Raw genomic sequence first — 27,658 nt, 5'->3', positions numbered from 1 at the left:
CCTTGCAGATCCCGAGCTTCAATATCCACAATCAGCACCTTAAACAGAGATCATACTATCCTTCAATGGGTGAGATTACTTGATTACTTAATCTCCTTCAATGCCAACCACACAGAGTACTGTTTTTCTTTCTTGCAAAAAATATTTAAAATTACCATCCCTTACTTTTCATAATACCAGTCATTAGACAAGATTCAAACTGTCTTCTTGGACTGGAACAAATACATCACATCAACAGCTTCTTGGTATCTAAAAATCTTTGCAAGCTTTTCCACTCAAAGTGAAACTTTTCATGTAGCATTTGGGATTTACACAACTATTAACTCTATCCAAATCCCAAATACACCCAACATTAGAATATAGCTCATGTTTGTGAGCTGCACACAAAAAATCTTAAAATTTCTTGTTGCATTCCAGAATAAGACAGTATAAGATAGAATAAGATAATTAATTTGGCTAATTAATTATCCCTCTCACTTTTGACTCTTCAATTACTACCCCACAGATGTTTCTTTCTGCTTTATATTTCTGGTTCCTTTAGTGAATACTGTTTGATGGAACAAATCCATATTATCAGTGAAAGCACTGCCCAATGAGATTGAAGCTAACAATAGTTGTACAGAATACTAGCACTGAAAGCAGAAAGACACGATGAAAACTTATGAATGCTTTTTTTTTTGACTATTATGAACTGCTGTTCATTGAGTTTCCATATTATGAACAGTTAAGTTCTGCAGTATTATAGTAGATGTTGTCCATGATTATTATTATTATTATTATTATTATTATTATTATGGGTATCTCCATGGAGTCAGTAGACTCATCGCAGGAGACCCAAACTAGCAAAACAATATCTGTCATGTCTCTTCTTGAATTCATTTACAGATGAAGAGCTCACAACTAAGTCAGGCAATGAATTCCACTCATTCACCACCCTCCAGGCAAAAACTTTGTTCTGACACCTTTGTTAACCATACTCTTCTTTAATTTCCAGGGATGACCTCTTGTTCTTCCATCACTATCATACAGCTGAAACATTTCCCCTGCATCAATCCTATAAAAACCTTTCAGTAATTTAAATATTTCTATCATATCCCCTCTTCTTCGCCTATCAACCAATCTCTGCAATCCACAAGCTCTCAATCTATCAATGTAGGGAGCATTTTTTACATCACTCACCAACTTGGTCACTCTTCTCTGAACCCTCTCCATGGCCTCCTCATCTCCAAGGAATACAGGTGACCAGACCTGAGCACAGTAATCCAAATGTGGAAGTATTAACGCTTTATAAAGGGGAATAATAACCTCTTTATCTCTGGATGTCAGTGTGTTCCTCAACAACCAAGTAATCCTATGTGCAATCTTGGACACCTTAGCAATGTGTCCTCTGAACTTCATCTCCCTATCTACCAACGCCCCTAAGTCCCTAGCCTCATCAATTTCTTGGAGTACCTTTCCATCAATGTAGTACACAGCTGGTAATCTTTTAATCCCAAAATGCACGACTTTACACTTTTCCACATTGAAGTGGCATCCATTATCTTTTGCCCATTTTACCAGCTTATTTAAATCATCCTGCAAACTTTTAACATCAGCTTGATTTTTTATTGCGCTACCCAACTTTGCATCATCAGCAAACAACTGAATATCTCCCTTTAAGCCATTTCCTATATCATTTATATACAAATTAAACAACAATGGCCCAAAAACAGAGCCCTGAGGCACACCACTGGTCACCTGCCTCATTCTGGACTCGGCTCCTCCATACACCACCTTATGGTATCGCTCTCTGAGCCATTCTCCTATCCATATCACCAATTTAGTATCCATTCCCATCTGCTCCAATTTGTATAACAGTGTTCTATGGGTATCCTGTCAAAATGATAACAACTTCTGCAATAATACTGTATGACTTTTATGGTAAAATGACCTCTACAGTGAATCTTAATTCCACAGAAGTGACAAGTGATTAAATTTATTAAAGACAGGCAAATAAAAGTTAACTTCTTCAAGACTCTTGCACAGATGAGGTATTTCTTTCACAATAATGAAATCAATCATTATTGTGAAATCAGAAATTCAGTCACTCCCTAAACTTATGTAAGTTATGTTAGTGAAATTTTATGTAAGTCAGAATTTCCTAAATGCTTATGCGGCACTGGTAACTATACATGCTGAATTTGAATGAAGCAAAAAAGAAATGTTCGATGAACGTGTAAATAGAATTATTTATGCAATTTTTTTTTTATCTCACATGCAAGAAAACTTACAAAATTGTGCTTCAAAATGCACAATAAAAAGTTTAAGATAAGAGCAAGTACAAACATTTATAATCAAAAATAACACACTGATAAGTACACCACTGTGAAGGTTGAGGGCAAATTTTATTGTGAAAACTAGTGCAATGATTAAACCTATTAAAACATCCATTTTTTGCTTGAATGGCCATTAAACTCAGGAGCACATCCTTCAGAATCTGATTTTCCATTCATATTATTAATAGCTTGTTGATCTATGTCGTAGATCGAAATGATCTATGACTTGTGAATGATGTTTTGTGATCATTGATGATTTTAAAATGTGTTGATTCTTTTATACATGAACTATCCTTTAAAATAGGATTCATCATCGAAACAGTGAGACCTAACTCCCATACAACAGATGATAAGATCTGTCCTACTTTGTACTTCTTAATCATTTTCACCTTCATTTCTAAATCAATTTTGTTTCATTTCCTAGCACAGCCACCAACTGCTTTCCTTTGATCACTTTCCCTTCATCATTGTAATAAGAATAAAAAAAACGCTGTTGGCACAACCACAATTCTCCAATACAAAATAGGGAACATACAATAAGCATTAATTCAAATGTAATTTATAATAAGCACAAAAAAAAAAAAAAGGAGGCATACAAAGTTATGGCATCTACATATTTTTGCCATCTTGGTTGAGTCCTCCATTTATTTCCTATGAAATGCAAATTACATTTTCATAATTTTCAAGAATATACTTTTAAAATGTAAACACAGAAAAAAGAATAACATTTTATCTACAAGTATTTTGGCTTGAAACTAATAAGTGATGCTCAGTGTAGAAAGGGTTGAACAAGATAGAATGCTGGAAGTTGTTTTCCACTTGGCTAAAAATTATAGTAAAACACCTTTTTTACACTTTCCAGGGGACTGATGGAAAAAAGTGTAAATAGCAGAAAATGTAAAAAACATTAAAAAAAGGGCTAAAAGATGACTTACTGCTAGTATGTGACTCTACATGCTAGATTACAAAATTTAATAACTGAAAATAAACGAATTTACAATTACTTACATTTATATATTTAAAAGAATCTCTAATTGTTGATTGTTTTTGCTTTTTCTGCACTCTTATAAGTTCCACCTGCCTCTCCACAGTGTATAAGGCATTGAATGCCCCATCGTCACCTGATGCACTTGCAATATACTGCCTCAAAATAGAGATAGCTTCCATTGCTTCTTTACTAGAAGGGACGGTAGGTTCTTGATCACAGTCTTCTTCAACCAATTCTTTCTCTTCTTCCATCCATTAGCATTGACCATGAGCAAAACTGTTACCCTCTGCTTGCTGAGTTTTCCACCATGACACTTCTCTCCTTTAAAACACAATGTTTCACTTGGCAGAATGTTATAAAAGGGCACAGTTTCATCAACATTGAAAATATTTTTCAGTTCATAGTCCTGAATAATAGTCTTTAGTTCGTGTTTCCACTGGTTTACAGTTTCCGCTGCAACACTAATATTTTCTCCACACACTTGATTATACACAATATGATGACGTGTCTTGAAACGATCAATCCATCCATTTTGACACAGTAAAACCATTAATCCCCAACCTCGCAGCAAATTAAAGGGCTTTCACTAGGAGTATAGTACCATCGACTGGAATACCCAACGCTCTCATAGAAACAAACCACTCCGCCACAAGTTTATCCAATTCATCATATGTCATCCGGATATATTTTCGTTTTTTTGACATAGTGCCAGATTGCTTTGCATTTGGTTCAATGCTTGACCTGTTCTTTACTATCATGTTCAAAGTGGGCACACAGAGAGTCCAAGATCTTTTTGCTAATTGCACACGTGTTCGGCATGCCAATCTACACATCGCAGAATTGCCATCTTTTCTTCTACCGAAATACATTTTATGTCCTTTTTCTCCATGTTACTAACATGGATCATCCACCACAGTAACTTGAAAGCAACTACCACATGCTAAATTATGTAGCAGAAATTCTGCAATATCAATTCGTACAGTAATTGAAAAATCATGGTATCGCTCATCACTACATCACTGCTGCAAGCGTGAAAGGCACTGTGATGGCAGAAACGAAACCACAGCGGAAAGTAATGCCATCTGGGAACAGTAATGCACAAATTTCCACAGAAATCAATTGGGAAATCAGTGTTGCCACCCGAGAAAAAACCGCAAATCACGGGAAAATTAATGGTGGGAAAACAATATATCGTAAGAATAGGCCTTAAGAAGGGAGCAATGGAAAATGATGTAAATGGCAGGAAAACATAAATTGCAGGAACATAAAAACGGGGTTTTACTGTATATATTTGGATCTTTATCCAAGTGTAAGCAAACAAAGTTTGCCCCTGAAGTAATTTCAGGACTGGGGCAACTCATGGGCAAAGGTGGTATGACTTCACATCACTTGCCTTAGTATCCCATAATGCAAAGTACATCTCCTTGTGGACATGTATAACACCATGCATTGAGGGAAGGGTCACTACCCAGACCAGTTTCGACCTTTATTGAGGTCTCATCAGTGGGAGCCAGAGGTGGTGATACCAAGGCGGAAGTAATGCAGAAGTCATATTTCCACATACGAGTTGCCAAAAGGTGTCGCACCTTATTATTAAAATTCCACTTGGTTATGCCATGAATTATATATTTGGTTTAATCCTTTATCCAAGTGTATGCAAACAAAGTTTGCACCTGAAGTAATTTCAGGACTGGGGCAGCTCATGTGGAAAACAACTTCCATCAACTATCTCTAATCCAGAGAATTTTAATAATATGGTGTGACACCTTTTGGCAACTCGTATATAGAAATATGACTTCTGCATTACTTCTGCCTTGGTATCACCACCTCTGGGTCTGGCTCACACTGATGAGACCTCAATAAAGGTCAAAACCGGTCTGGGTAGTGACCCTTCCCTCAAGTGTTATACATGTCTGCAAGGAGATGTGCTTTGCATTATGGAATACTAAGTCAAGTGATGTGAAGTCATACCACCTTTGCCATGAGTTACCCCAGTCCTGAAATTACTTCAGGTGCAAACTTTGTTTGCTTACACTTAGATAAAGGATTAAACCAAATATATAAACGTAAGATAGAAGTTAACAATAGATTATTTTAGAAGATATTGGTGTCTCATGAACATATTGAGATAATAATGTCATAAAAAACTACTGATGATTAAGGAGAATGAGACTCTGCCAAAGTTTTGGCAAAGACATACAATCATTTAAGTTTGGGTGGTTCACTAAAGCTTTGACACTTTCCTTAAATAAATGTGCAGAGAATGAATTTGATCAAGTAAGAAATGACATTAAAGAGCAGGAGAGTAAGAAAAGAGAGATTGAAGTGGTGGTTATGAATGAAAAAATGGGTAGCATGAGAACAGAGAATTAGAGAACAAGCGAGTAAGACAAACCGGGAAATGGAGAGGATCAGGTTGGACAGGGGGAACACAGTGTGAGAAAGGTTAATGCTCCAAGAGGATGTGAATGTGTGTGTGTGTAGACAAAATGGAAGGAAATGACTTGAGATCAGGGGAAAAGGGCTGGATTCGAAGGAGGTTCTAAGATGATTAAGGAGAAAAAGAAATGGTTCGAGTAAAATATGGAGAAGTCACATCTAAAAAGTGGTATCAGTGAAACTTGCCATAGATCCAGGAATGGGCTATTATGTTTATATACAAATGCTAGAAGTGTAAGAAACAAGGCAAATGAAATGGTTGCATTAATTGAGTCTGTTCACCCATTGTTGGATAAGTAAGACATGGTTGGATGAGGATGACATGAATAGAGATGGAAGGGTATGTTATGTTTCATGAAGATAGAAAGGATAAAAAGGGAGGAGGGAGTGCTACTGATGGTAGAGAAAAAGTTATGTCCATACAAGATAGAGATGCAAGAGGGAAATAGTACCAGTAGTTTTGAGGTAGTATGGTGTGAGATAGAGGTGAACAGAATGAAATACTTAGTCGGATGTTATAGACCTGGTAATATGGATGGTAGCGGCCATAAAATGTATAATCAAATTAGCCAAGCAAATAAGAAAAGGGTAATCATTTTGGGTGATTTTAATTATGGCAATACAGACTGGGATGATGAAATAGTAACTAGAAGTAAAGAAAATGAGCTTCTTGAGTTTTTAAGGGACAACTACCTCAGCAGTATGTAACAGAGGGCATACGAGGATTGAGGGTCTTGGATTTGATCATCTCATCAGAGGATGTAATTATAAATGAGGTGTCAAATCACCCTCCAGTTGTTGAAAGTGACTATGCAGTGATTACCTTGGTAGTTGCCAGTAGTGTGAGGATCTCTGTGAGGAAAGGATATATGTGAAACTACAAGGCTAGTGATTATGAAGAGCTCAGGAGACAGCTTGCAGGGGTAGCATGGAATAAGGAGTTAGCTGAAAAAGAGATCAATGCAGCTTGAGGGATATTCAAGAACTATCTAGTAGAAACAATGTCTAAATGTATTCCAAGGGTCAGAAGGTTAATGTGAAATGGATGAATGAAGAGATTAAGTATGCGACACAGAGAAAAAAGGCATTATGGAGGCAACATAAGAGAAGTGGTAACCAATTCCATGAGGATTACAAAGACCAGGCAAGGAGGGTGACTTGGTTGATAAGGGTAGCAAAAGTGAAGTATGAGCAGCAGTTAGCTAATGAAGGCAAAAAGAATCCCACGGAGTTCTTTCAATATGCAGCCAGCAAAAAAAAGAATGATTATGGAAGGATGACACTGACTGGAGAAAATGGTATAAGAACAACTGCTGCAGAGGATATAGTTGAGGTATTAACGACCAGTTCATAAAGGTCTTTCATTCTTGTGAATGTGACATCATAGAGTTTGAGAGCAGTTGATAATGAGCAGGAGAGAGAGACTAACTGTAAATGAGCAAACTTGATGTTAATAAGGCTGTGTAACTTGATAATACACCCTCTGTCCAAAAAGAAACTGAACTTTTCGAAAACAGAAGAAACTAGCGGCACCACCTGTGTATCTTTTTGTTGTCAAAAGCGGCAACCTTCATTAGTCTTGTGTTAACTGTTTATGACATTTGTTTCATTAGAAGCCAAGTTATAGGGCCAAGAGTGACAGTGTGTTTTGAGGAACTGTCAGAAAATGAGTTTCAATCAGAGAGCTGTGAGTGATTTTGTGTTAAACTTAGTAAAAGTTTTACTGAAATGCATCAAATACTTCAAAAAACATACGGTGATGAATGCTTATCCCTTATTCAAGTTTAGAAGTGGTTTAAGCAATTTCAAAGTGGTCATGAGATGCTTGAGGACGATGAAAAGCCGGGCCGTCTAAAAACTGGATTGAGCAAAGTTAACATCCAAAAAGTGCATGATTTCATCAAAGAAAACCCAAAATCGTCCATGAGATTGATTGAAGATGAATTGGGATTCAAAAATCAACTGTGAATAACATTTTGATTGAGAGTTTGGGCCTTCGTAAATTGAATTCGCGATTTGTTCCCCACAAGTTGACCGACGACCAAAAAATGTATCGAATTGAACACTGCAAGAACCTCATTAAAACTGCTCGTAAAGACTCAAATTGCCTTGAAACGATCGTTACTGGTGACAAAATGTGGTGTTTTGAGTATGAGCCCGAAACAAAGCGCCAGAGTGCTGAGTGGAGACCCCCAGAAGAGGGGCATCTGAAAAAAGTCGCTTGGAGAAGTCAAAAGTAAAGACAATGCTGATTTGTTTTGACTATTCCAAGGGCATTATCCAAAAAGAATTTGTTTCGCCTGGCCAAAGGTCAATTGTGAATTTTATCTCAAAGTTTTGAAGTGACTGATAGCGAGAATTTGTCCTGTGCGGCATAAATATCATGATGCAGGCAGTTGGTAATTTTTGCACAATAATGCACCATTTCATCATTCAAACATTGTGAGACAGTTTTTGAGCAAAAACCAAGTTTGTGTGTTGGATCACTCACTGTATTCACCTGATTTAGAACCCTGTGACTTCTTTCTCTTCCCCCAACTTCATTTGCCAATGAAAGGAAAGTGATACGACACCATTGAAAATGTTCAAGCGGCAGTAACTACGACCCTCAACAGCATCCCAAAAACCGATATAAAAAACTCACTTAACGAATTAATTGACCATGAAAAATGTTGTATCGAAGCTGAAGGAGAGTATATTGATTGAAATAAGTGATTTGAATAATTATAATTGGTCTGTGTTTTATTTTCTATCAAAAGTTTGGTTTCTTTTTGGACAGAGGGTGTATATCACCATGTATTTTGAAAGACTGCACCAAGGAGTTGCCATCTGCCTCAACATATTTGTTTAATATGAGTCCTGCACTGGGTCAAGTTCCAAAGGAGTGGAAGGAAAGCAAGATTGTGCTGCTTCATAAGTAAGGTGACAGAACTCAAGCATCAAATTATGGGTCTATTTGTGCATCAATTGTTGTGGTTAAAGTGTTGGAGAGGTTGGTGAGAATCAGGATCCAGAATTGGATTGACAGCAATGGTATTAATTTTAATGGACAGCATGAATTTGCTACAGGGAGGTCATGTTTTAGAAATCTACTTACTTATTACAATAAGGTGATGGCTTCATTGGACAAAGGAGATGGATACCCAGTAGCATACTTAGATTTTGCAAATGCTTTTGATAGATTACTGCATAAGCTGATAATCAAACTAGAGCAGATGGGGTTGGATATTAGCCTAGTGCATTGGATTAGAGATTGGCTATCTGATAGGTATCAGCAAAGTTGTATATGGGGATCAATATCCCAGAAGAGGAAAGTCACTGGCAGTGAGCCGCAGGGGTCTGTTTTAGGGTCACTGCTGTTTAACCTGTATGTTAATGATATTGGGAAAGATTAAGATGGAAATATTCAGTTGTTTGCAGATGGTGCAAAGTTAGAATGTCAACTATGAGGAAGAGCAGATGTTCTGGCCTTACAAGAAGACTTGAATAGATTGAGTGAATGTGCACAAAAGTAGGGATACCAGTTCAATGCCAGTTGCAAAGTTATAAAATGGGAAACAAAGATGGGATGTAAAATTTATGCTTGGTGGGGATATATTGTTGGAGGTGGAGGAAATAAGAGATCTTGGGGTGATGGTGGATAAGGATCTCAAATTTAGAAGACACAAAGCCAAAACTATGAGGACAATACAATGAATTCTGGGAATGATGCACAGGACACTGATTTGTAGAAGAATCTCCTTCTAGAAGCAAGGAGATTCTTGTTCTACTGTATAAAGCTCTGATTAGGTTATTGTGTATAAGATTTGGTCACATAGTTTTCGAAAGGATGAAGAGATGTTGGAAACTGTCCAGAGGCGACTGACTAAGGTAGTTTCTTATCTCTGGAATGTTGAATATGAAGAAATGTTGAGAAGATGCAATTTACAGAGTCTAGTGGATAGGAGGAAGAGGGGGGGGGGGAGATGATATGATAGAGACAGAAGTTGGTAAGGGGTTGTTACAGAATCAAGTTGAAGAAGTTTTTCAGAAAATGGTGGGAGATCACGGGGAAAACAAGAGGTCATCCCTGGAAGTATAAAGAGGGTGTGAACAAGAGTGAGAGTGTGGTGTCTGCAGAGAATTTGAATGTGTTATGACAAAAATCCTAGATGAGTCTTTGACTACAATGGGGTCTTAGGGTAATAATAATAATAAGCATTCAAATTTAAACTGACATTGATGAAAAATATTAAAGAAATTAATTTGATATCACTGTTCTTTCCTATTAATAAACTCTCATCAAGGTTATTTTTCTCTAAGGACAAAGGGCTTCCTCTTACCATTCTAAGCATGTATCAAGTTCCAAGTGAGTATAATAATTATTTTAGACAAACTGATCATTGTGTGGAGAGCCTCTATAGTTCAGTCAGTATGCATGAAGCCTTTCAATGGAAAGACCTAGGTTTGAATCCTGTCTGGGATCTGAACCTTTATTAAGCCCTTTCAACTGGAGGTGAGTTAGCCGGTCTCATACTGAAGTGGCAGGATTTTTTGTCCCACAACCATGCAAACTGGCCATTAGGACACACACACAATTTATAGACAAAAGAATACTTATAGGTATACAGCTAAAATTATACTGGAGCAGGATTTCTGGATAATTTAAAATATGAAAAATAAATGTTTAAAAAGTACAAAAAAATTTTAGATCATCTAAGTTACTATTGTAATATAGGTTTCATATTATATCTTTTGTGGGTAAGAATCGCATTAAAAAAAAGATCTGTTATTGCATGTGTAATCTCCTGGCTGATTTTTCTGTATGCAGGATGAAAAACCACAGGAGAAAAAACCCTGCTACTTCTGCTTAACCTATTCTACTTAAATGGTCATACACCTTAGATCAGCTTTGCTTATATATTCTTGAATGATGCTAACAATGACAAGGTCCTTTCTGATATCTTCATTTTTAATATGATTCTGCCATTGTTGCCATTTGTTCACTCTCCTTACCTTTCTCAGAAAACTCCTATCTGTATAATCTTTGATCAACTGCTTTATTTCTAACCCAACTCTCAGATCCATACTTAAAACTAGTTTGAATACTGTCTTGTATATTGCTAGTTTGTCTATTTCCAAATTTAATTTCCCATCTTCACTAAAATCAGTACCTAAATAGCTAAAATATTTTACTTGTTCTATAGGTTTTGCACTAAGAATGCAACTAAAGTTTTCTATGTTCCTGCCTATTTTCATAGTTTTGGTCTTTTTATTGTTGATTTTCATGCCAAATATGTTATAGCTGACATGCAATTTATTTAGAGAAGAACCTGGAAACTTGCACTGAATGTGTTTAGGAGTACAATATTATCTGCATAAGCAAAGAGATAAGTCTGATATCTCCAATTCTAATACATGTTTAATGCCCCTTTCTTTCATAATGTGATTCATATAGATGATGAATAAGAATGGGAGTTTGAGAGTTTAACAGATGAAATAAAAATTTAGCCATGAAGTAAGTTGGAAAATCAATCCAATCTGTGATTGGGTGTACCTCAGACCGAAATCTTCATGTTATTCAAAGGATATAATTTGACTACCGCCTCTGTAGTGATGATACCAACAAATTTTATTTGGAAGTCTTCTCTGTGTTACTTGATGCCAAAAGTGAAAACCTTTAAACTGAGGCCAGAAACTCTTCAGTATTATTTGATTTTAATGAAGTTACAGAATCAATTAGTTTCCAATATATTCTTTAACTTCATCAAAATCAATAATAAAATCAGCTCTCTATTAACAAGTATAGACAATTCCACAACTGAATGAGAGGGCTGTGTATTATTCTTCCCTCTAAAATACTATTCTATGAGTTAAATCTTTTGATATATTTTAATTTAGTCTAATTATCATCTCATGAAAACTAGCTTCTCAGAATGAACTATCACAGAACATTCAACTAAATCTGTTTCAGATAGTTACAAAACAAACTATTGTTTCATCATGACTACTTACTTTAATTCTAAGTATGGTTAAGATGTTATATATAAGCACAAATATATATCACTGCTAGGTTATAAATCATCCACATTTTCAGAATATTTACATACTTACATGAGCAGCCAGGTTTGCACTTGTAGAATCTACATCATAACTGAAGGGGAAAAAGAACAGCACTTTTTAAACAATATTTTCAAGTAAGGAATCTAATATGAATAAATAAAAATAATAGAAGGAAGAGATAATTTTCATTTAAAATTATAATTAAGAAGGAAAAAAATTATAAAAACAAATGCAGAAATTTACAGAGTTTTAATAATCTTTGTTCCTTCACTTGAAGAATCCCAAGAATCAGAAAAGTTCTAAAAAAGGACAGACAGTGTTGATTTATCTAGGATCCAATCTGAATTTGTGGACATTACTGAAAATAGGTTCCTTTTCCAAATCGCTGCTAGGACAGTGCTCATTCAACTTAAAAAGAATAATGAAGATGGATTTAGGGGCTTAAGATGTTTAAGCCAGGATGCATAAATGAATTTAGTAATAGGAGTTTGGACATCTTTGATGCTACTCACAAGGCACTCTTATGGAATTCTTCAACTTACAAATAACATGAACATATTTTTCTCTCAGATGATTATTCCATTCATTACTGCAAATCAAACCACAAAAATTTATTTCTGGCGTAAAGAATTCTTACTTTTTTACAAGAAAATGCACACTTTGCTCAATGGAGGATACTAATTTAACAGACCACTTAATTGGTCTAAACTGTTTTGTGGAAGGTGTTGATCGCATGCCACATAAACAAACATTTGCAACATTCCACATGAGAAGAATCTCAATAATCTTATATCCAAATGCACCTTTTGACAAAAAAAAAGATGGTATGGTGGCACATTATGATCTCAATTTGTAAACACAGTCCACTCTCATTATAACAAACACCATTATGAAGATGACTCTCATCATGCCAAAACCACTATAACAATGTAAACTAAACTCTAAGCCAAAACTCCATAGCATGCAAAAAAAAAAAAAAAAGAAATTCATTATAGAAAAACATTCTGCTATTAAAAAAAAAACTATTTCTAATGAAGGAAATATGAATCTTTTGATGTTTAACTGCCAGTAAGCGAAACTCTAAGAACTCGGACTAAGATCTATGAGTTTCATACCAAAAAACTATCGGCAAATCCAAGTGTAAGTAACCACTTGGTAGTGCAACGCCAAAGGTGGAGCTTGCTCCACCTTTGATTCGAGTTGCCTTGGTGTTGTACTACCAAGTGATTACTTACACTTGGATTTGCTGATAGTTTTTTGGTATGAAACTCATAGATCTTAGTCCGAGTTCTTAGAGTTTCGCTTACTGGCAGTTAAACATCAAAAGATTCATATTTCCTTCATTATTATTAAGGTTGCCAGAAAAATAGCCGTTTGGCTTTCAAAAACTATTTCTGTTTATGCAATCACAATCATGAGGATGCAAAATCCATATGAAACTTATTCATTAAAAACTATCAGAAACTATGTATCAAATTTCCAGAGAAATAATGCAGTTAAAATGAGTTTTCTATAGCATGATTTGACTATATCATTACCAGTGGTGCACCCAGAGGGGGGGGCAAGGAGCCCAGGCACCCCCAAAGAAAAGGAAAAACACTAGAAAATTCACCAAAAATCTTTTCCTATTGTGTCGTGTCTTCTATTTCTATACTACTTATGAATTAGCGATCACTGCAGATGCTCAGTCATAGGTCGTATGTGATGTGTAGTGTGTATTCGCAAATCGTCTACTCAACTCGAACCCCCCACCCTCCAAGATTAAATCCTGAGCATCCAGCCCCCTCCAAGATTAAATCCTGAGTGCACCACTGATCATTACAACATATTGAGCACAATGCTGTGATATGGCATGGTTACCTCAAAGTCCAATCATAATAGCATCGGATAATTCAGTTTGGAAAGTCTATAAAAGAGAATATTTTCCATCAAAAAACAATGGGGGGGGATGCTTGCATCTGAAAAACAAATTTGGGGAAGCAAGAATCTTCCCAAAATCATATTATATTATATGTAAAGAAAAGAAAACAGGGTCAGACAAATATGCAAACAGTCTTTTGCATACTTGTCGGGCATTGACAATGAAAATGAAACTAAGCAATGAAATTTTGACATTGTGCATTAGTTCATCATATATCCTAAGCAAGTATATAATTATTATCATCATCATCAAATTCGTGACATGTACCCTCAAGGGGCATACAGGATATGATAGTACTACATGAAAAATTTACATCATTACTAACTTCCTATCTACAATTTTCCTCCAAATCAATCTGTTACCTGTCAAGACTCCAATATATCAGATCTTATATTTCTATCTTCTAAGGCACTTTTTACTATATATCCACCTATATCTTGGTCTTCCTCTGGGTCTTTTTCCTGCAAACTTGGCAGAGAACATTTGTTTTACTAATCTTTCTTCTCCCATTCTGTTTAAGTGACCATACCACCTGAGATTAGCTCTGCAAACATTTCCTGGATGCTAACAATGTCAAGTTCTTCCCTAATATCCTCGTTTTTAATATGATATTGCCATTGATGCAATCTGTTCATGCCTCTAGTCTTTCTCAGGACTCTCACATCAGTCTCTGATCTTTGGTCGAGCGTTTTACTTCTGACCCAGCTCTCAGAACCATAAGTTAAAATTGGTTTGAACACTGTCTTGTATAAATGTTTACAGTTTTGACTAATTTCTTTCTTATTCCATATAAATTTATTCAGTTGACTTCCTACTATATTTGTTGATGATGATTCGTGCCTAAGTAGCTGAAATGTTTTACTTGTTCCACAGGTTCTTCATTCACAATGCAGTTGATATTTTCATTGCTTCTACCTATTTTCATTGTCTTTGTCTTGTTATTGCTGACCTTCATACCACATCCATTACAACATTTATTCAATTTAGTCAGGGAATCCTGAAGACTTGTAGCAGATTTAATTAGAAGTATAACATCATCCACATAAAGCAAAGAGCTGACATAAACATCTCCAATTTTCATATCAGGTTTAATACCACTTTCCTTCATAATGTAAACCATATAGATAACGAATAACAGAAGTGATAATGTACATCCTTGTCTGACACCAGATTTAACATTAAAGAATCTTCCTGTACATCCTTCAATTCTAACTGCTGACTTACAACTCAAATAAAGACTAAGTATTACACGATATAATGCCCCACTGACACCATACACTGTAGTGTTTTGAATAGTTTCTCTTTTGGCACCTTGTCATATGCCTTTTCCAGATCGACAAAACTTAAATACAGATCTTTTTTATATTCCCATGATTTCTCAGCTATTTGTCATAAAGTGAAAATCTGATCCTGACAGCCTCTATTTGGCCTGAATCCAGATTGCTCTTAACCAAGCTTCTCTTCTCAACCATTTCTAAAGTATACTTGCATATATCTTACCAGGAACACTCAGTAGAGAACTATCTCTATAATTCTCACATTCAGTTTTTCCTTATTATATATCGTTACTATGAGAGCTCTAGTCCAATCATCTGGAATTTGTCCCTCTCTCTCCAGGCCTTCTGAACTATGCAGTGCAGCCACTATAAGACGTTTATACCTCCATACTAGAGCATTTCTGGAAAGGAAGTTGGTGAATATCATCTCCAACTGCCTTTCCACATTTCATGCTTTTGATGGCTTTTTTTTTTTATGGCTTTTGATGGCTGATTGCATGCCTGGTCAGTGTTTTTTTACAGCTGTGCTGTCACTGATTGTTTCATTTAATAGTTTTGCAAAGTAATTATTCATTACTTCAAGGACATCTTTTTCTCCAGTTTTCATGTCACCTTTATCATCTCTAATTCCTTTTACAGCACTCTTTCTGCCATCTCTAAGCATCTTCAACAACCTCCAGAATATGTTGCCACCTTACTGATATTTAATTTCTATGTTCTTACCAAAGTTTTCCCATGATTTTTGTTTAGCTAGTTTTACACAGTGTTTAGCCTTCTTAGATTTGTCTTTGTATTCGCTAGGAGCACAAGCTGGTTTGTTTGCCAAGAACTTGTGATATGCTTTCACAAGCATATCACATAAGCATATGAATTTCAATACTTTCAATTTCAATACAAGACTAAATGGTGATCACTTCCAATTTCAAATCCTCTGTACACTCTAGTGTCCTACACCAGGGAGAAAACATCACTATCAACAATAACATAGTGAATGAGACTTTTCTTATTCCTTGCCTCTTCTTTCCATGTGAATTTGTGCACATTTTTATGTTAAAACATTGTGTTAGTAATAACCAGTCCATGTCATGAGCAGAAATCGAAAAGGTATTTGCCATTATTATTAGCTTTGCTCTTTTCTCCAAATTTTCCCAAAATATTTTTGTATGTCTGACAATCATTTCCACTATGCTATTTAGATCCCGAACAAGAACCAAATTTTCATTTTTCATTGTGTCAGTTGCTTTCTCTAAAGCCACAAAAAATTCCTCCACTTCTACATTAGTAGAACCTTCTGTGGGACATATATAATTTGTTTGTGTGTGTGTGTGTGTGTGTGTGTGTGTGTGTGTGTGTGTGTGTGTGTGTGTGTGTGTGTGTGTGTGTGTGTGTGTGTGTGTGTGTGTGTGTGTGTGTGTGTGTGTTAGAGCCTCCGTAGCTCAGTCAATATAGACAAGGCCCTTTGGTCAAAAGACCTGGGTTCGATTCTTATCGATGATGTGAGAAACCTTTGTCTGGTCTCTTTCAACTAAAGATGAGTTAGCTGGTCTCATTCAGAGGCAGTGGGATTTTTTCACCTGGAAACTCAGGTTTTTTGTCCCTTAAAACAGGCAAATCAGCCTCGTGTGTATGCATGGATGTACAGCTGTGAATACTTGTCCTTAGGGGATGCAGAAGAGTAGTGACGAGCTGACTGCATTAATTCATCATTAGGGGATTCTTATTGCCCATCCTCATTGACAGATGAGAAGGGAAGGAATAAGAATATTGTATATTATTATATGTATATATATATTATATAGCCAATGCAACTTTAATAATCAGTTTTAATTTAAATATTTAGCATAGTTTCTCTGAAATTCTTTAAAAATTTCTCACTGCTTAAAATAACACTTTTTTTTCAGCTTACTACTATGATCAAATATGTTGTCACACTTTACTAATTCAGATTTTTCGAGTAGAAATTATATATTATATACATAATATTCTTATTCATATTTTGACCAAACAGAATGCATTTTTATGTTGGAACATTGTTTTAGTAATAACCAGTCCATGTCATGGGCAGAAATCCAACAGGTATTTGCATTATTATTAGCTTTGCTCTTTTCTCCAAATTTTCCCAAAATATTTTTGTATGTCTGACAATCATTTCCTACTCTGCTATTTAGATCCCCTAACAAGGACCAAATTTTCATTTTTCATTGTGTCAGTTGCTTTCTCTAAAGCCTCAAAAAATTCCTCCACTTCTACATTAGTAGAACCTTCTGTGGAACGTATTGCTACCATGCAAGATGAACATGTCCGAGATGAATGTTTTCATCTAAATTTTAACTATATTTTTTTAAAAAAAAGTAAGGAGTGCTCAACTTAAAATTACATCAGGGCACTAGCACACCCAGAGCCAGCACTGGTATCATGGCCTTATAAAGAGGTATAACAACTTCCTTATCTCTACTTGTTTATGTGTTCTTCAATAGCCAAGTAGTCTTATGGGCTACCTTAGCAATATTGTCCTCTAAACTTTAACTCTCTGTCTACCACCACCCTAAATCTCTACTTCATCTATTTCCTGGAGCACAGTGCCATCAATGTGATACCTAGCTTGTAATATCTCTTTATCCATAAGCATAACTTTACATTTCTGGATGTTAAACTGGCACCCATTAACTGACAACCATACTGAATTTTACCATATTAAATCATCCTGAAAGCCTCCAACAATACCTTAATTAACTATTACTCTTCCTAATTTTGCAACATCAGCAAACAACTGAATATTTCCTTTCAGGTTATTTCCTATATGATCTATATACAAATTAAACAGCAATGATTCCAGCACACTTAACCTTGCTCCTTAAAACTCAGGCCTTACTCTTAGATCAAGGAGCAAATTTTACATCTGAGCTGTTGTTATAATTCAGTGAATTATAACAACATTATAAGTCCATTGATTACACCATGTTGTTATAGTCTCGCGTATTGTGACAAACTGTGTTTTTATGCTCTGAAGATGCTGGTTATAACACCAGCGAAATATCAGCAATAAGTTAATAAATTAATTATTTACTTAGTTTCTGTGTTCTAATATATACCTTTAAAAAATAAACAACATGTTCGATGAACACATAAGTCTGTCCACACGTTTAAGGATTCTTCATGGAGACAATATCGTACGTAAGACACGACAATATGATAAGTGGAAGTTAAAATTGGTGCAGCAACTGAACAGGTTAGCCTTCTTAAAGAGGTGCCGAGACACCAATTTAATACCGAACTGTTTTAAAATCAAAAACAAGTTCCACTCGGCCAAAGCCCAACGCATTTATAAACGAACAAGTGTAGCGCTATTACGTGAACAGATTAATGCCACTTATCTGGAATTAGCAAAATCAAATTCAACCATCAACGCACTAGGTGAATCACTTTATAATATGCTGAATACGGAAATTGGGAGATCCTAGATAACATCACCGACGCAACGGCTAAAAAAGAATTCAACAGAGTCAAAAAAACCGGCACCAAAATAAGTTTGAAAATCTCCAACAACGCAACACTATACAACGACCGCAATTACAACAAGACTTCATCGTCGTGAATTTATCGTGGCTCACCTTAAGCAAACAAGCCACTAGTGCTTTAAGTCGAGAGCACAATTTTGCCGTGACTCCCAAACAAGTTCCAAAAGCCGAAATAATGGCGTCCATCGAACGAGGAATATACGACCTGCCTCCAACAATAGCCAACAACATACATTTAGATGGGGCCAACATCCTAATCAAGTCCAAGCCTCCCAAAAATAATATCCCACATAAGGAAATCATTGCTATAAAAGAGCTACAGAACAACAGCCAGATTATCATAACAAAAGCAGACAAAGGAAATGCAACCGTGGTGATGGACACAACAGAATATGAAAACAAAATGCACACACTGTTACAAGATCAGTCAACATACAAAATTATAGATCGCAATCCCACCAACACACAAAAGAATAAGGCATGAAAATTATTGAAAAAAAGTCACTTCCTGGCCCAAAGACACTATTAACAAACTCAAGCCCTTCCTTGTTAAAACACCTAGGATCTATTGAGCACCAAAAATTCACAAACAAGGCACACCCTTACGCCCAATTGTGGACAGTATAAATAGTTCCACATACAAACTGGCTAGACATTTAGTGAAGCTACTAGCCACTCTCACAAACAATTCTCCCTCCTTTTTCAAAAATTCAGCCCACCTAAAAAAAGCATCTTACAACACCTTACATCACTATTCACAAATGTACCACTAATAGAAACCCTCAATCTACTGAAGTCACACTTCCTCCCTGATATATTTGAACTATTCAAATCCACAATACATGCAGGATATTTCACATGGAAAGGGAAAATATACAAACAAATAGATGGGATAGCCATAGGCTCCCCCCCTTTTCCCCCTAGCCAACGTGGAACACCTGGAAAAACTAGCAATCAATACAACCACTCTCAACCCAACACTTTGGCTATGCTATGTTGACGATGTGCTTGCTATTTGGCTACATGGCCCAGAGACATTGGAAACATTCTTAGCGCATTTAAATAGCCAACATCCAAAAATCCACTTTACAATGGAACTGGAAGCTAATAACAGTCTGCCCTTCCTGGATACACTTATCACACGTCTTCCAGATGGTTCCTTATCATTTTCAGTTTTTAGAAAACACACACATACAGGGAGATACTTACACAAATAATCACACCATCATCCTTCTCAACAATATGGCATTTTAAAAACACTAACCCATAGAACGAAAGCAATCTGTTCCAATGACAATGCTTTTGCTGCTGAACTGGCTCACTCATGCCACACCTTCTTGGCAAATGGCTATAATCCACATAAGATAAAAAAAGTACTAAACGCTCCTAAGAAACCCTCCCACTATCCACCACAGAGAACTACAACAAAACAGTCACCATCCTATACATTAAAGGCACATCCGAAAAGATTTCAAGAATTCTTAATAAACAGAAACTACGCTCTACATTCAGACCATGTAGCAAATTAGCAACCCTTATCCGCTCACCCAAGGACAGTATTCCCCCTTTATCACATCCAGGAATCTACCAAGTACCCTGCTCATGTAATCAAGCCTACTACGGTCAAACAGGAAGAAATGTGAACATCCGCATCAGCGAACACAAAAGATACGTACGGAATTATCACTATGGCAAGTCGGGCCTAGTAGACCATGCTCTGGATACCCCTGCACACAGGATCAACTGGAAAAACACAAAAGTACTACACAGAAGCTCTTACAAGTCGAGGAGATTGTTCTTAGAGGCGACAGAAGCCCTGAAACACACTCCAAATCTCAACAAATATGGCTGTATTAACTTGCCTAAGATCTGGGAGACAGTCATCTTAAGAAAAGCTGCAATTTTTTTTTTTTTTCAGATAGAGGGTGCCAAAAATCAGGACTCTAGTCTTTGTGTTGCTGCTACAATTTTGTTTAACTAGTCCGTTGATTACACCATGTTGTTATAGTCTTGCAAATTGTGACAAACTGTGTTTTTGTGCTCTGAAGATGCTGGTTATAACAGCAGCAAAAATAAGTTAATAAATTAATTATTTACTTAGTTCTGTGTTCTAATATATATATATACTGTTAAAAAATAAACAACATCCAATTCATTATATTTGCAAATTTCATTTCTGTACTTTTCAAATATTTCACTTAGATTACTTGAATTATGTTCTAAATTTACAGAATCATCACTATCAGAATCAAATTCTGCAGGCTGAGATTATTTATATTTATTAACAAAATTAGAGGTATTTCACATTCCTCTGATTTATTTTATTCTAAGTTAACTAATCTATAATACTCTGTCACTATTTCATCCATGTTAGATTCTTTTTGATTATCATCACTCTTATGTTGTACATTATCTGAATTTACGTATCCTGGGGTTTCTGGAACTTCTTGCATTAAGTTTGGTTTTACTTGAATTTCTTAATTTTCTACCTTGCTGTGTATCTGTGTTATGAGGTTTGAAACTATTCCTTTTCTATTATCTGATTATGAACAAGGCACACAATTAGTATCAGGGAAAATAACCCTTATCCTTCAATATTTTATTCACATTCTCTCCTAACATAATTAAATTTTTACTCCCTAAAAAGAATCTTTTTAACCTATTAGAGTGTACATTTAAAAATTTACTAGGATTATTTCTCACATTTTGAACTCTAAAATTCACAGGAGAAAGTTGATCTAAAATTCTATATGGACCTGAAGCTTCCTTTCCGAATTTTCCTATCCTTTTTTATAATAGATTTATCATCCAACAATACTAAATCTTCTAGTGGAAATGACTTATACTTTCTGAAATGATTATTACACTGTGTGGCTTTCTGTAAACTTAATTTACTTATTTCACCTATTAACCTTGAATAGTGGAAAAATTATTATTATTATTATTATTTGACATCTCCAGGGAGTCCATAGATTTATCGAAGGAGGGCACCTGCTCTACAACTCTGTCCCCACTGTCGATGAACACATAAGTCTGTCCACACGTATAATGAATTGGAAGAGGTAAATTCACAATTTACCTCTTCTGATGTAAAAATAATCATAATTTATAATTATGAATCTTTTTACAATTATTTCTCTATGTTAGTATATGATTCGTTTTGGTTTTGTAACACATTATGGCACATCAATATCAGGTACAACTTGCGATGTACCTGTTATTGATATTATTATTGTCAAAATGAAATGTAAAGCATTTGAAATTTTGATGTACTTACTAGATTCTGATAGTTGTGTTACTTTCAATCTTTTTTTTATTGTCATTTAAACTGTTAAATGTTGTGTTTTGTAAAGACATTTTCTTTGTCGCTAATGAAACATTATATGTAACTTCTCACTTGCCATTTACATGGAGTGTGCAGGCTCACCAAGAAGTTTGATGGGTAATTGACAGCTGACAGATATAGAACATTCAGTATCCAGGGAAGGGAGGAAAACAAGTAGAAAGAGAATGAAAATTTGAGAACAGCAATCAGAGAATTTGTTCTCAGGAAGTTTTTAAGTTTTACTTGACAGTCAGAGAATATTAATAGAAGATTCCAAAAAGGAATCATAGCACTGTGAATCTTTAACCTGGAAGAGTTGAGACCGTCAACAAGTGTTTAGAAAATAAAAGAAGATATTTGAAGTTGACATTCTAATTCAATATTTGAGGAAACACTGAGTGGAAAGTTTCATCTTCTGTCTTAAGGACGATGGATCTATTTGTTATTCTACTGGAAAAAAAAGGTGATGGAATTAGTAAAATCTGGAACTGCAAAGTGGCTTAACATGAAGCGCTCTACTTATATATGTTGTTTATGAAGTATTAGAAGAAACTTATTTTTCTGGTAAAAAAAAATTGGTAATTTGTGTGTCAAATTGAACTGTGAGAGGTAAGAATATTTATACTCCACTGAAACAGGAGGAATGATTGAAAAAATTGTATGCTAAATAAGGAAAGAAAAAAAAATCTCATGGAAGTGAAGAGGTAGTTCTATGTTTTCAGGAAAAGGCCTAACAAGAAAACTGACTGATGAATATTTTGTTGTTGTGTAAATGGTGTTTAGTTTGATAGATAAACTTTAGTTAAGTAGATGTTAAACAAATCAGTTATAGAATGGGTCAGAGAATGAATGATTTTATTTATTATTATTTATTTATTTTTTTTTTTTTTTGGTAAGAAAATCTGTAAAGTGTAAAGTTATTTTTGAAGGCCTTGGATACAGTTAATTTTGTAGTTATTTATGTAATGTTATTTAAATATATATATAATGTTTTAGTTTCATTAAATGTATATATTTTTTATTTGGCCTTGAGTCAATAATTTTCTGGATTCTAAAAGAAATAGAGTTAAAAGTCATTGTGTTATCGCTTAACACAATGACTCGGTGTAAAACAAACTCTTTACAGAGACAGTAAAGGATTAAAACAAACAATAAGATGTCATTTAAAGGAATTTTTTTGCTCTTCTCCTTCTTCCTATCCAGGTTCTAAATATAGGAATATATTTAGAACCTGGATAGGAAGAAGGAGATAGGAAGTCCAGGTTCTAAATATAGGAAAAAAGGACAGCCAGTTTTTCCTATATTTAATCACTGAGTCTGTTATGGAATTAATTTTAAGATTTTTAATTATTTCACTATTTCTTTTTTTATCTAATAGGGTTTTCTGTTTTTCTAAGGAATTTCATGTCTGCTGCCTGAATTCTCTGTATATCTCTTTCTCCAAAGGACCATATCTCACTTTCATATAATAGTGTAGGTTTGGATTGTTTTGTAGACTCGAAGTCTTGTATGTTTCTATAAGTAATTAGGTTTAAAGGTTCTGTTAATTACTCCAGTGATTTTTATAAAGTTTGTCATCTTAAAATCAATATCTACTTCATTTATGTAAGACAGTTTACAGCCTAGGCATTTAAAATTATTAACTTGCTCAATTATTTTATTATTTATTACTATTTTACTTCTGACAGGGTTATCTCCATGAAAAGCCATGACTTTAGTTTTTTCAGTTGATATTTCCAGGCCATATTGTCATATAATATTATTTAAATTACAGATTGGTTTCTGCAGTTCGTCTTCAGTCTTTCCAAAGATGATCTCATCATCAGCAAAGAGTACAGTGTCTATTTTTGTATGTTGATTAATTTGGAAGCCACATGTATTTACTTCTCTCCATTTTTTGATAATATTGTCCACATTAAAGACAATATTATCAAAGGACATAAAGGACAGCCTTGATGGACTCCTCTATTTATTGGTTTCATTTCCAAGTAGATATGGTACCATTTTGCTTTATTGCTATTTCATTATTGTGGTATATGTTCAACAGAGCATTGTATATTGGAAGTTTTTTCCCACTTCGTTAGACTATAATAAATTTAGTCTAATCCTTTATCTAAGTGTAAGCAAACAAAGTTTGCACCTGAAGTATCTTCAGGACTGAGGCAACGCGTGGTAAAGGTGGACCAAGCTCTCATCACTACTTGTCTTAGTATCTCCCATAATGCAAAGCACATCTCCTTGCGGACATGTATAATGTCATGCATTAAGGGAAAGGCTACTACCCAGACACCGGTTTCGACCTTTATTGAGGTCTCGTCAGTGGGAATCAGATCCAGAGGTGGTGATACTAAGGTGGAAGCAATGGAGAAGTCATATTTAACTAACTTCCAACATCTTTCTCTAAATCCAGAGTAATTTAATAATAAGGTGAAACACCTTTTTGGCAACTCGTATAGATAAATATGTATATTTACCTATTAAGTTCTGTGTTTATATTATCTTCTCCTGGTGACCTGCCTGTTCTGCTTTTTTGAGGGTGTTTTGTAGTTCTTCATATGTAAATTCATCTATATTGTATTTCAAGAGGGAATTCTTGTATCAAGGAATTATCATGCTATAACTTCCAGAAATACTCCTGCCAGGTTTCTGGTTTGATTATATCGTTTTTGTTCTTTCTTTTAAATCATTATTCATTTGTTTGAGGATTCTATATGTTTTAGGTCTTTTTAATGTACAGTTCCGTTCTAATTTTGCTATAAAATTTTCTTATGTTTCTCTATTTTTTTTTCTACATGCTTTCTTTGCTATTGCTCTTTTCCTTTTATATTTTTTTAAATTTTAAAAAGACAGATGAATGATTCATCTGTCTTTTAAATTCAGCCATTGTTTATATGCTATCTTTTTTTTTCTTCAATTATTGTTTGATCTCTTCGTCCCATTGTCTTAGACCTCTGTATCATCCATTTTCTTTTTGTTCCCAAACTCTCTCTCTCTTACAGCATTTTCTAATATATATTTGATGTTTGACCATTCTGCTTTCACTGTCCTACTTTCCTCGATTTTACTCAATCAATCCCTAATTCTATTCTGATACAAGCCTCTGATACTCTCATCATCTAAGAGTTTAATCTTATATAGTTCTGTGTTTTTATTTTCTTTTGGCTTTTTCCTTCTCTCCCATCTTGGTTTTAATTAATTTTCCCTATCAATAAGTAGTGGTCTGACTCTATCTCTGCTCCTGCGGGTAAATCTCTGAATACCTTTATGTTTAACGTAGGTATTCGTAATTCTATAATTGTTGTATAGAGTGAATGCTCTTAATCTGTTCCCATTATTATTATTATTATTATTATATATATATATATATATATATATATATATATTGGTTCTCCTATTGGTCCTATATTGGGTTTATGTGAGGTATTACCAATTCTTGCATTTAAGTCACCTATTATTATAATATAATCCGAAGGGTTTATTTGATCTATAATCTTTCGTAGTTCTTGATAAAAAATCTCTGATTCTTCTTCTTTTTCCTCTTCTGGAGCATAAGTGCCTATTATTGTTAAATATCCTCTATGTATCTTCAGTTTTGTCTCTATGAGTCTATCATTCCAGTAGTTGTAATGTATAATATTTCTTCCTAAAGTTTTATGTATGAACGTCATTATGCCTGACTTTGTCCTTTCTTCCATCTTTACTCCACTATAAAGATAATATAATTCTGTTTCATCTGTTCCTTTTTGTTTTTTCTTTGATTCTGTAATGCTAGCTATCTTTATTTTTTGTTTTTCCAAGGTTTGGTCTAATTCTTAGATTGTATGGTGTAACTTCTAACATTCCATGTTGCTAGTTTCCAAATATTAGGTATCTTCTTTTACCGTTTTTGTGTCCATGTCTCAATCGTATCTATTCTCTGAGCTGGGTCATTTCCAGTAGGGTCCGTCCTTTTTGAATTGTCATGAGTCTTTTTAGTGAGTTTCAATTCAACTGTGGGGGGGGGGTTTACTGGCCACCTGCACTCTAGCTTGATGGTGGAGCTGCCACCTTAAGGTCCTCAAGTTTGCCTTGGTAAGTGGTTATTAAAGGAAAATGAAATTCCTCTTAGCCCTCAATTACTCTAATAGCTTCGGGGGAGAGTGGAGGGATCCCTCCAGAGTTAGAAGAAGTTAGGATAGTAAAGAGTATAGTATCATGTCTTCTTCTATACATGTTAACAGAGAAGATGTAAGAGGGATCAAGACAAAGAACAATATAGGAAAGTATGGCTAAGAGTGAAGGGGACCATACTTAGCTCAGGTACCCCAGGTGTACCAAGTCCATACTTGTTATTGCAAGTCCCTGGGGGTGAAGTTTTTTGCTATAGGTTGATATTGAAGGTGAGGAGAGAGCAAGGGGACATCCTTGGAAGTTGAGTACTTGTGAGGTTAAGAAAGCAGGTAAGAGTTAGATTTTTCTCTACCAGAGGTAATTACTTTGATAGACTGTTAAATGAAACAAGAAGTGAATGAAGAATATCAGCAAATATTCAAGAGGAATGCAGTGAGGATTTATTATTAATATTTCAGGCAGAAAAGCTATCAGAAACTCGAGATGTTTAAATTCAGCTCGAGTTGATGATATTCAACAGAAATACATAGAGGAATCAAAGTTTATAGGGTTGTGCTGCATGATTCAGAAGGAATGGAATGAAGGTTGAACATTAGATGTTTGGGAAAGCTCTCACAGTTCACATATATAAAGGAGGGGGGGGGGGGAATAAAACTGAATGAGAAAATTACAATTTAACTGAGAATAGGCAAAGAAAAATTGTGAAAGAGAAACCTAGGGAAGAACCACCTGGGTTCATGGGGTTAGTCCTATGCCTGTAGTATATTTTGTACATAAACTGCTTATGTTCTCCTGGTCAGTTTACTTATTTTGTAGGATGAAAAACATGAGAAAAAAAATTGATACAGATGATATCATACTCTTAAATAAAATATAGTACAAGTCTTCAGAATTCCTTAACTAAAATGTAACAAATTTGGCATGAAAATCAGAAAAAAAAAAGATAAAAAAAAATAGGCAGGAACATGATAAACATTAACTGTATCCTAAATGGAGAAGCTATGGAACAAATATTTCAGCTATTTAGGCACAATTTTAGTGAAGATAGTCAAAATAATATGGAATTAGACAACAGAATAAGTAAAACTGGTATGGTAAGCAGTCTGGTGAATACATTTGTATGGAATATAAAAGAAATTAGTCAAAACATCCAAGTAGCTATATACAAAATGATGTTCAAACAAATTTAAGTAACAAATATGAGAACCGTGTTAGAAATAAAATGGTTGATCAAAGAATGGAGAGAAGAAAATCAAATAACTGATCAGATAGCATCAATGGAAGAATCAAAAGAAATAAGGAAGGAACCTGATGTTAACATTCAAGAACATGTGAGTAGGGCTAATATAATGTAGTAGATTAGCTCTGGAAAGTTTAACAAAAGAAGTGTTCAATGATGTCCAATACATTTCTAAGGAACATAACAGAAATTAGTCAGAGAATTAAAGTAGTTGTATACAAAACTGTGTTCAAACAAATTTTAATTTATGGATCTGAGAACTGTGGTAGAAATACGAGGGTGATCTGAAAAGTTCTCAGCCTCAACCATAGATGGCAACACTATCAGCATGATTTTTTTTAACTAAGTTGGTACATCTGTCATAAGCATCCATCTGAAATTGCAAGTCATTCTATCAAGTACTGTAGTTTGTTTTATACAGCTGTCTGAAATGAATAAAATTGAGTATCATGCATAAAATTCTTTCCAAAAGAAGGTTTAATG

At 34.9% G+C, this 27,658-nt stretch overlaps 1 protein-coding gene across 1 annotated transcript in view; it reads right to left on the bottom strand.

Moving 5' to 3' along the window:
* The window catches only part of LOC150110067 (copine-8-like), a 301,155-nt gene that overhangs the window by 209,932 nt on the left and 63,565 nt on the right, over nucleotides 1-27,658 (bottom strand). The window contains exon 4 of the mRNA XM_090406591.1: nucleotides 11,836-11,875. Coding sequence (XP_090262717.1) covers nucleotides 11,836-11,875 — 40 coding nt within the window. The remainder of the gene's footprint in view (nucleotides 1-11,835; nucleotides 11,876-27,658) is intronic.

The sequence above is a fragment of the Typopeltis vanoorti genome, chromosome 1, assembly GCF_054136105.1.
Source record: "Typopeltis vanoorti isolate ZY-2024b chromosome 1, IOZ_Tvanoo_1.0, whole genome shotgun sequence".
Lineage (NCBI taxonomy): Eukaryota > Metazoa > Arthropoda > Arachnida > Uropygi > Thelyphonidae > Typopeltis > Typopeltis vanoorti.
Note: the sequence above shows the minus strand (reverse complement) of the source record. Positions and strands in the feature narration are given on the sequence as shown.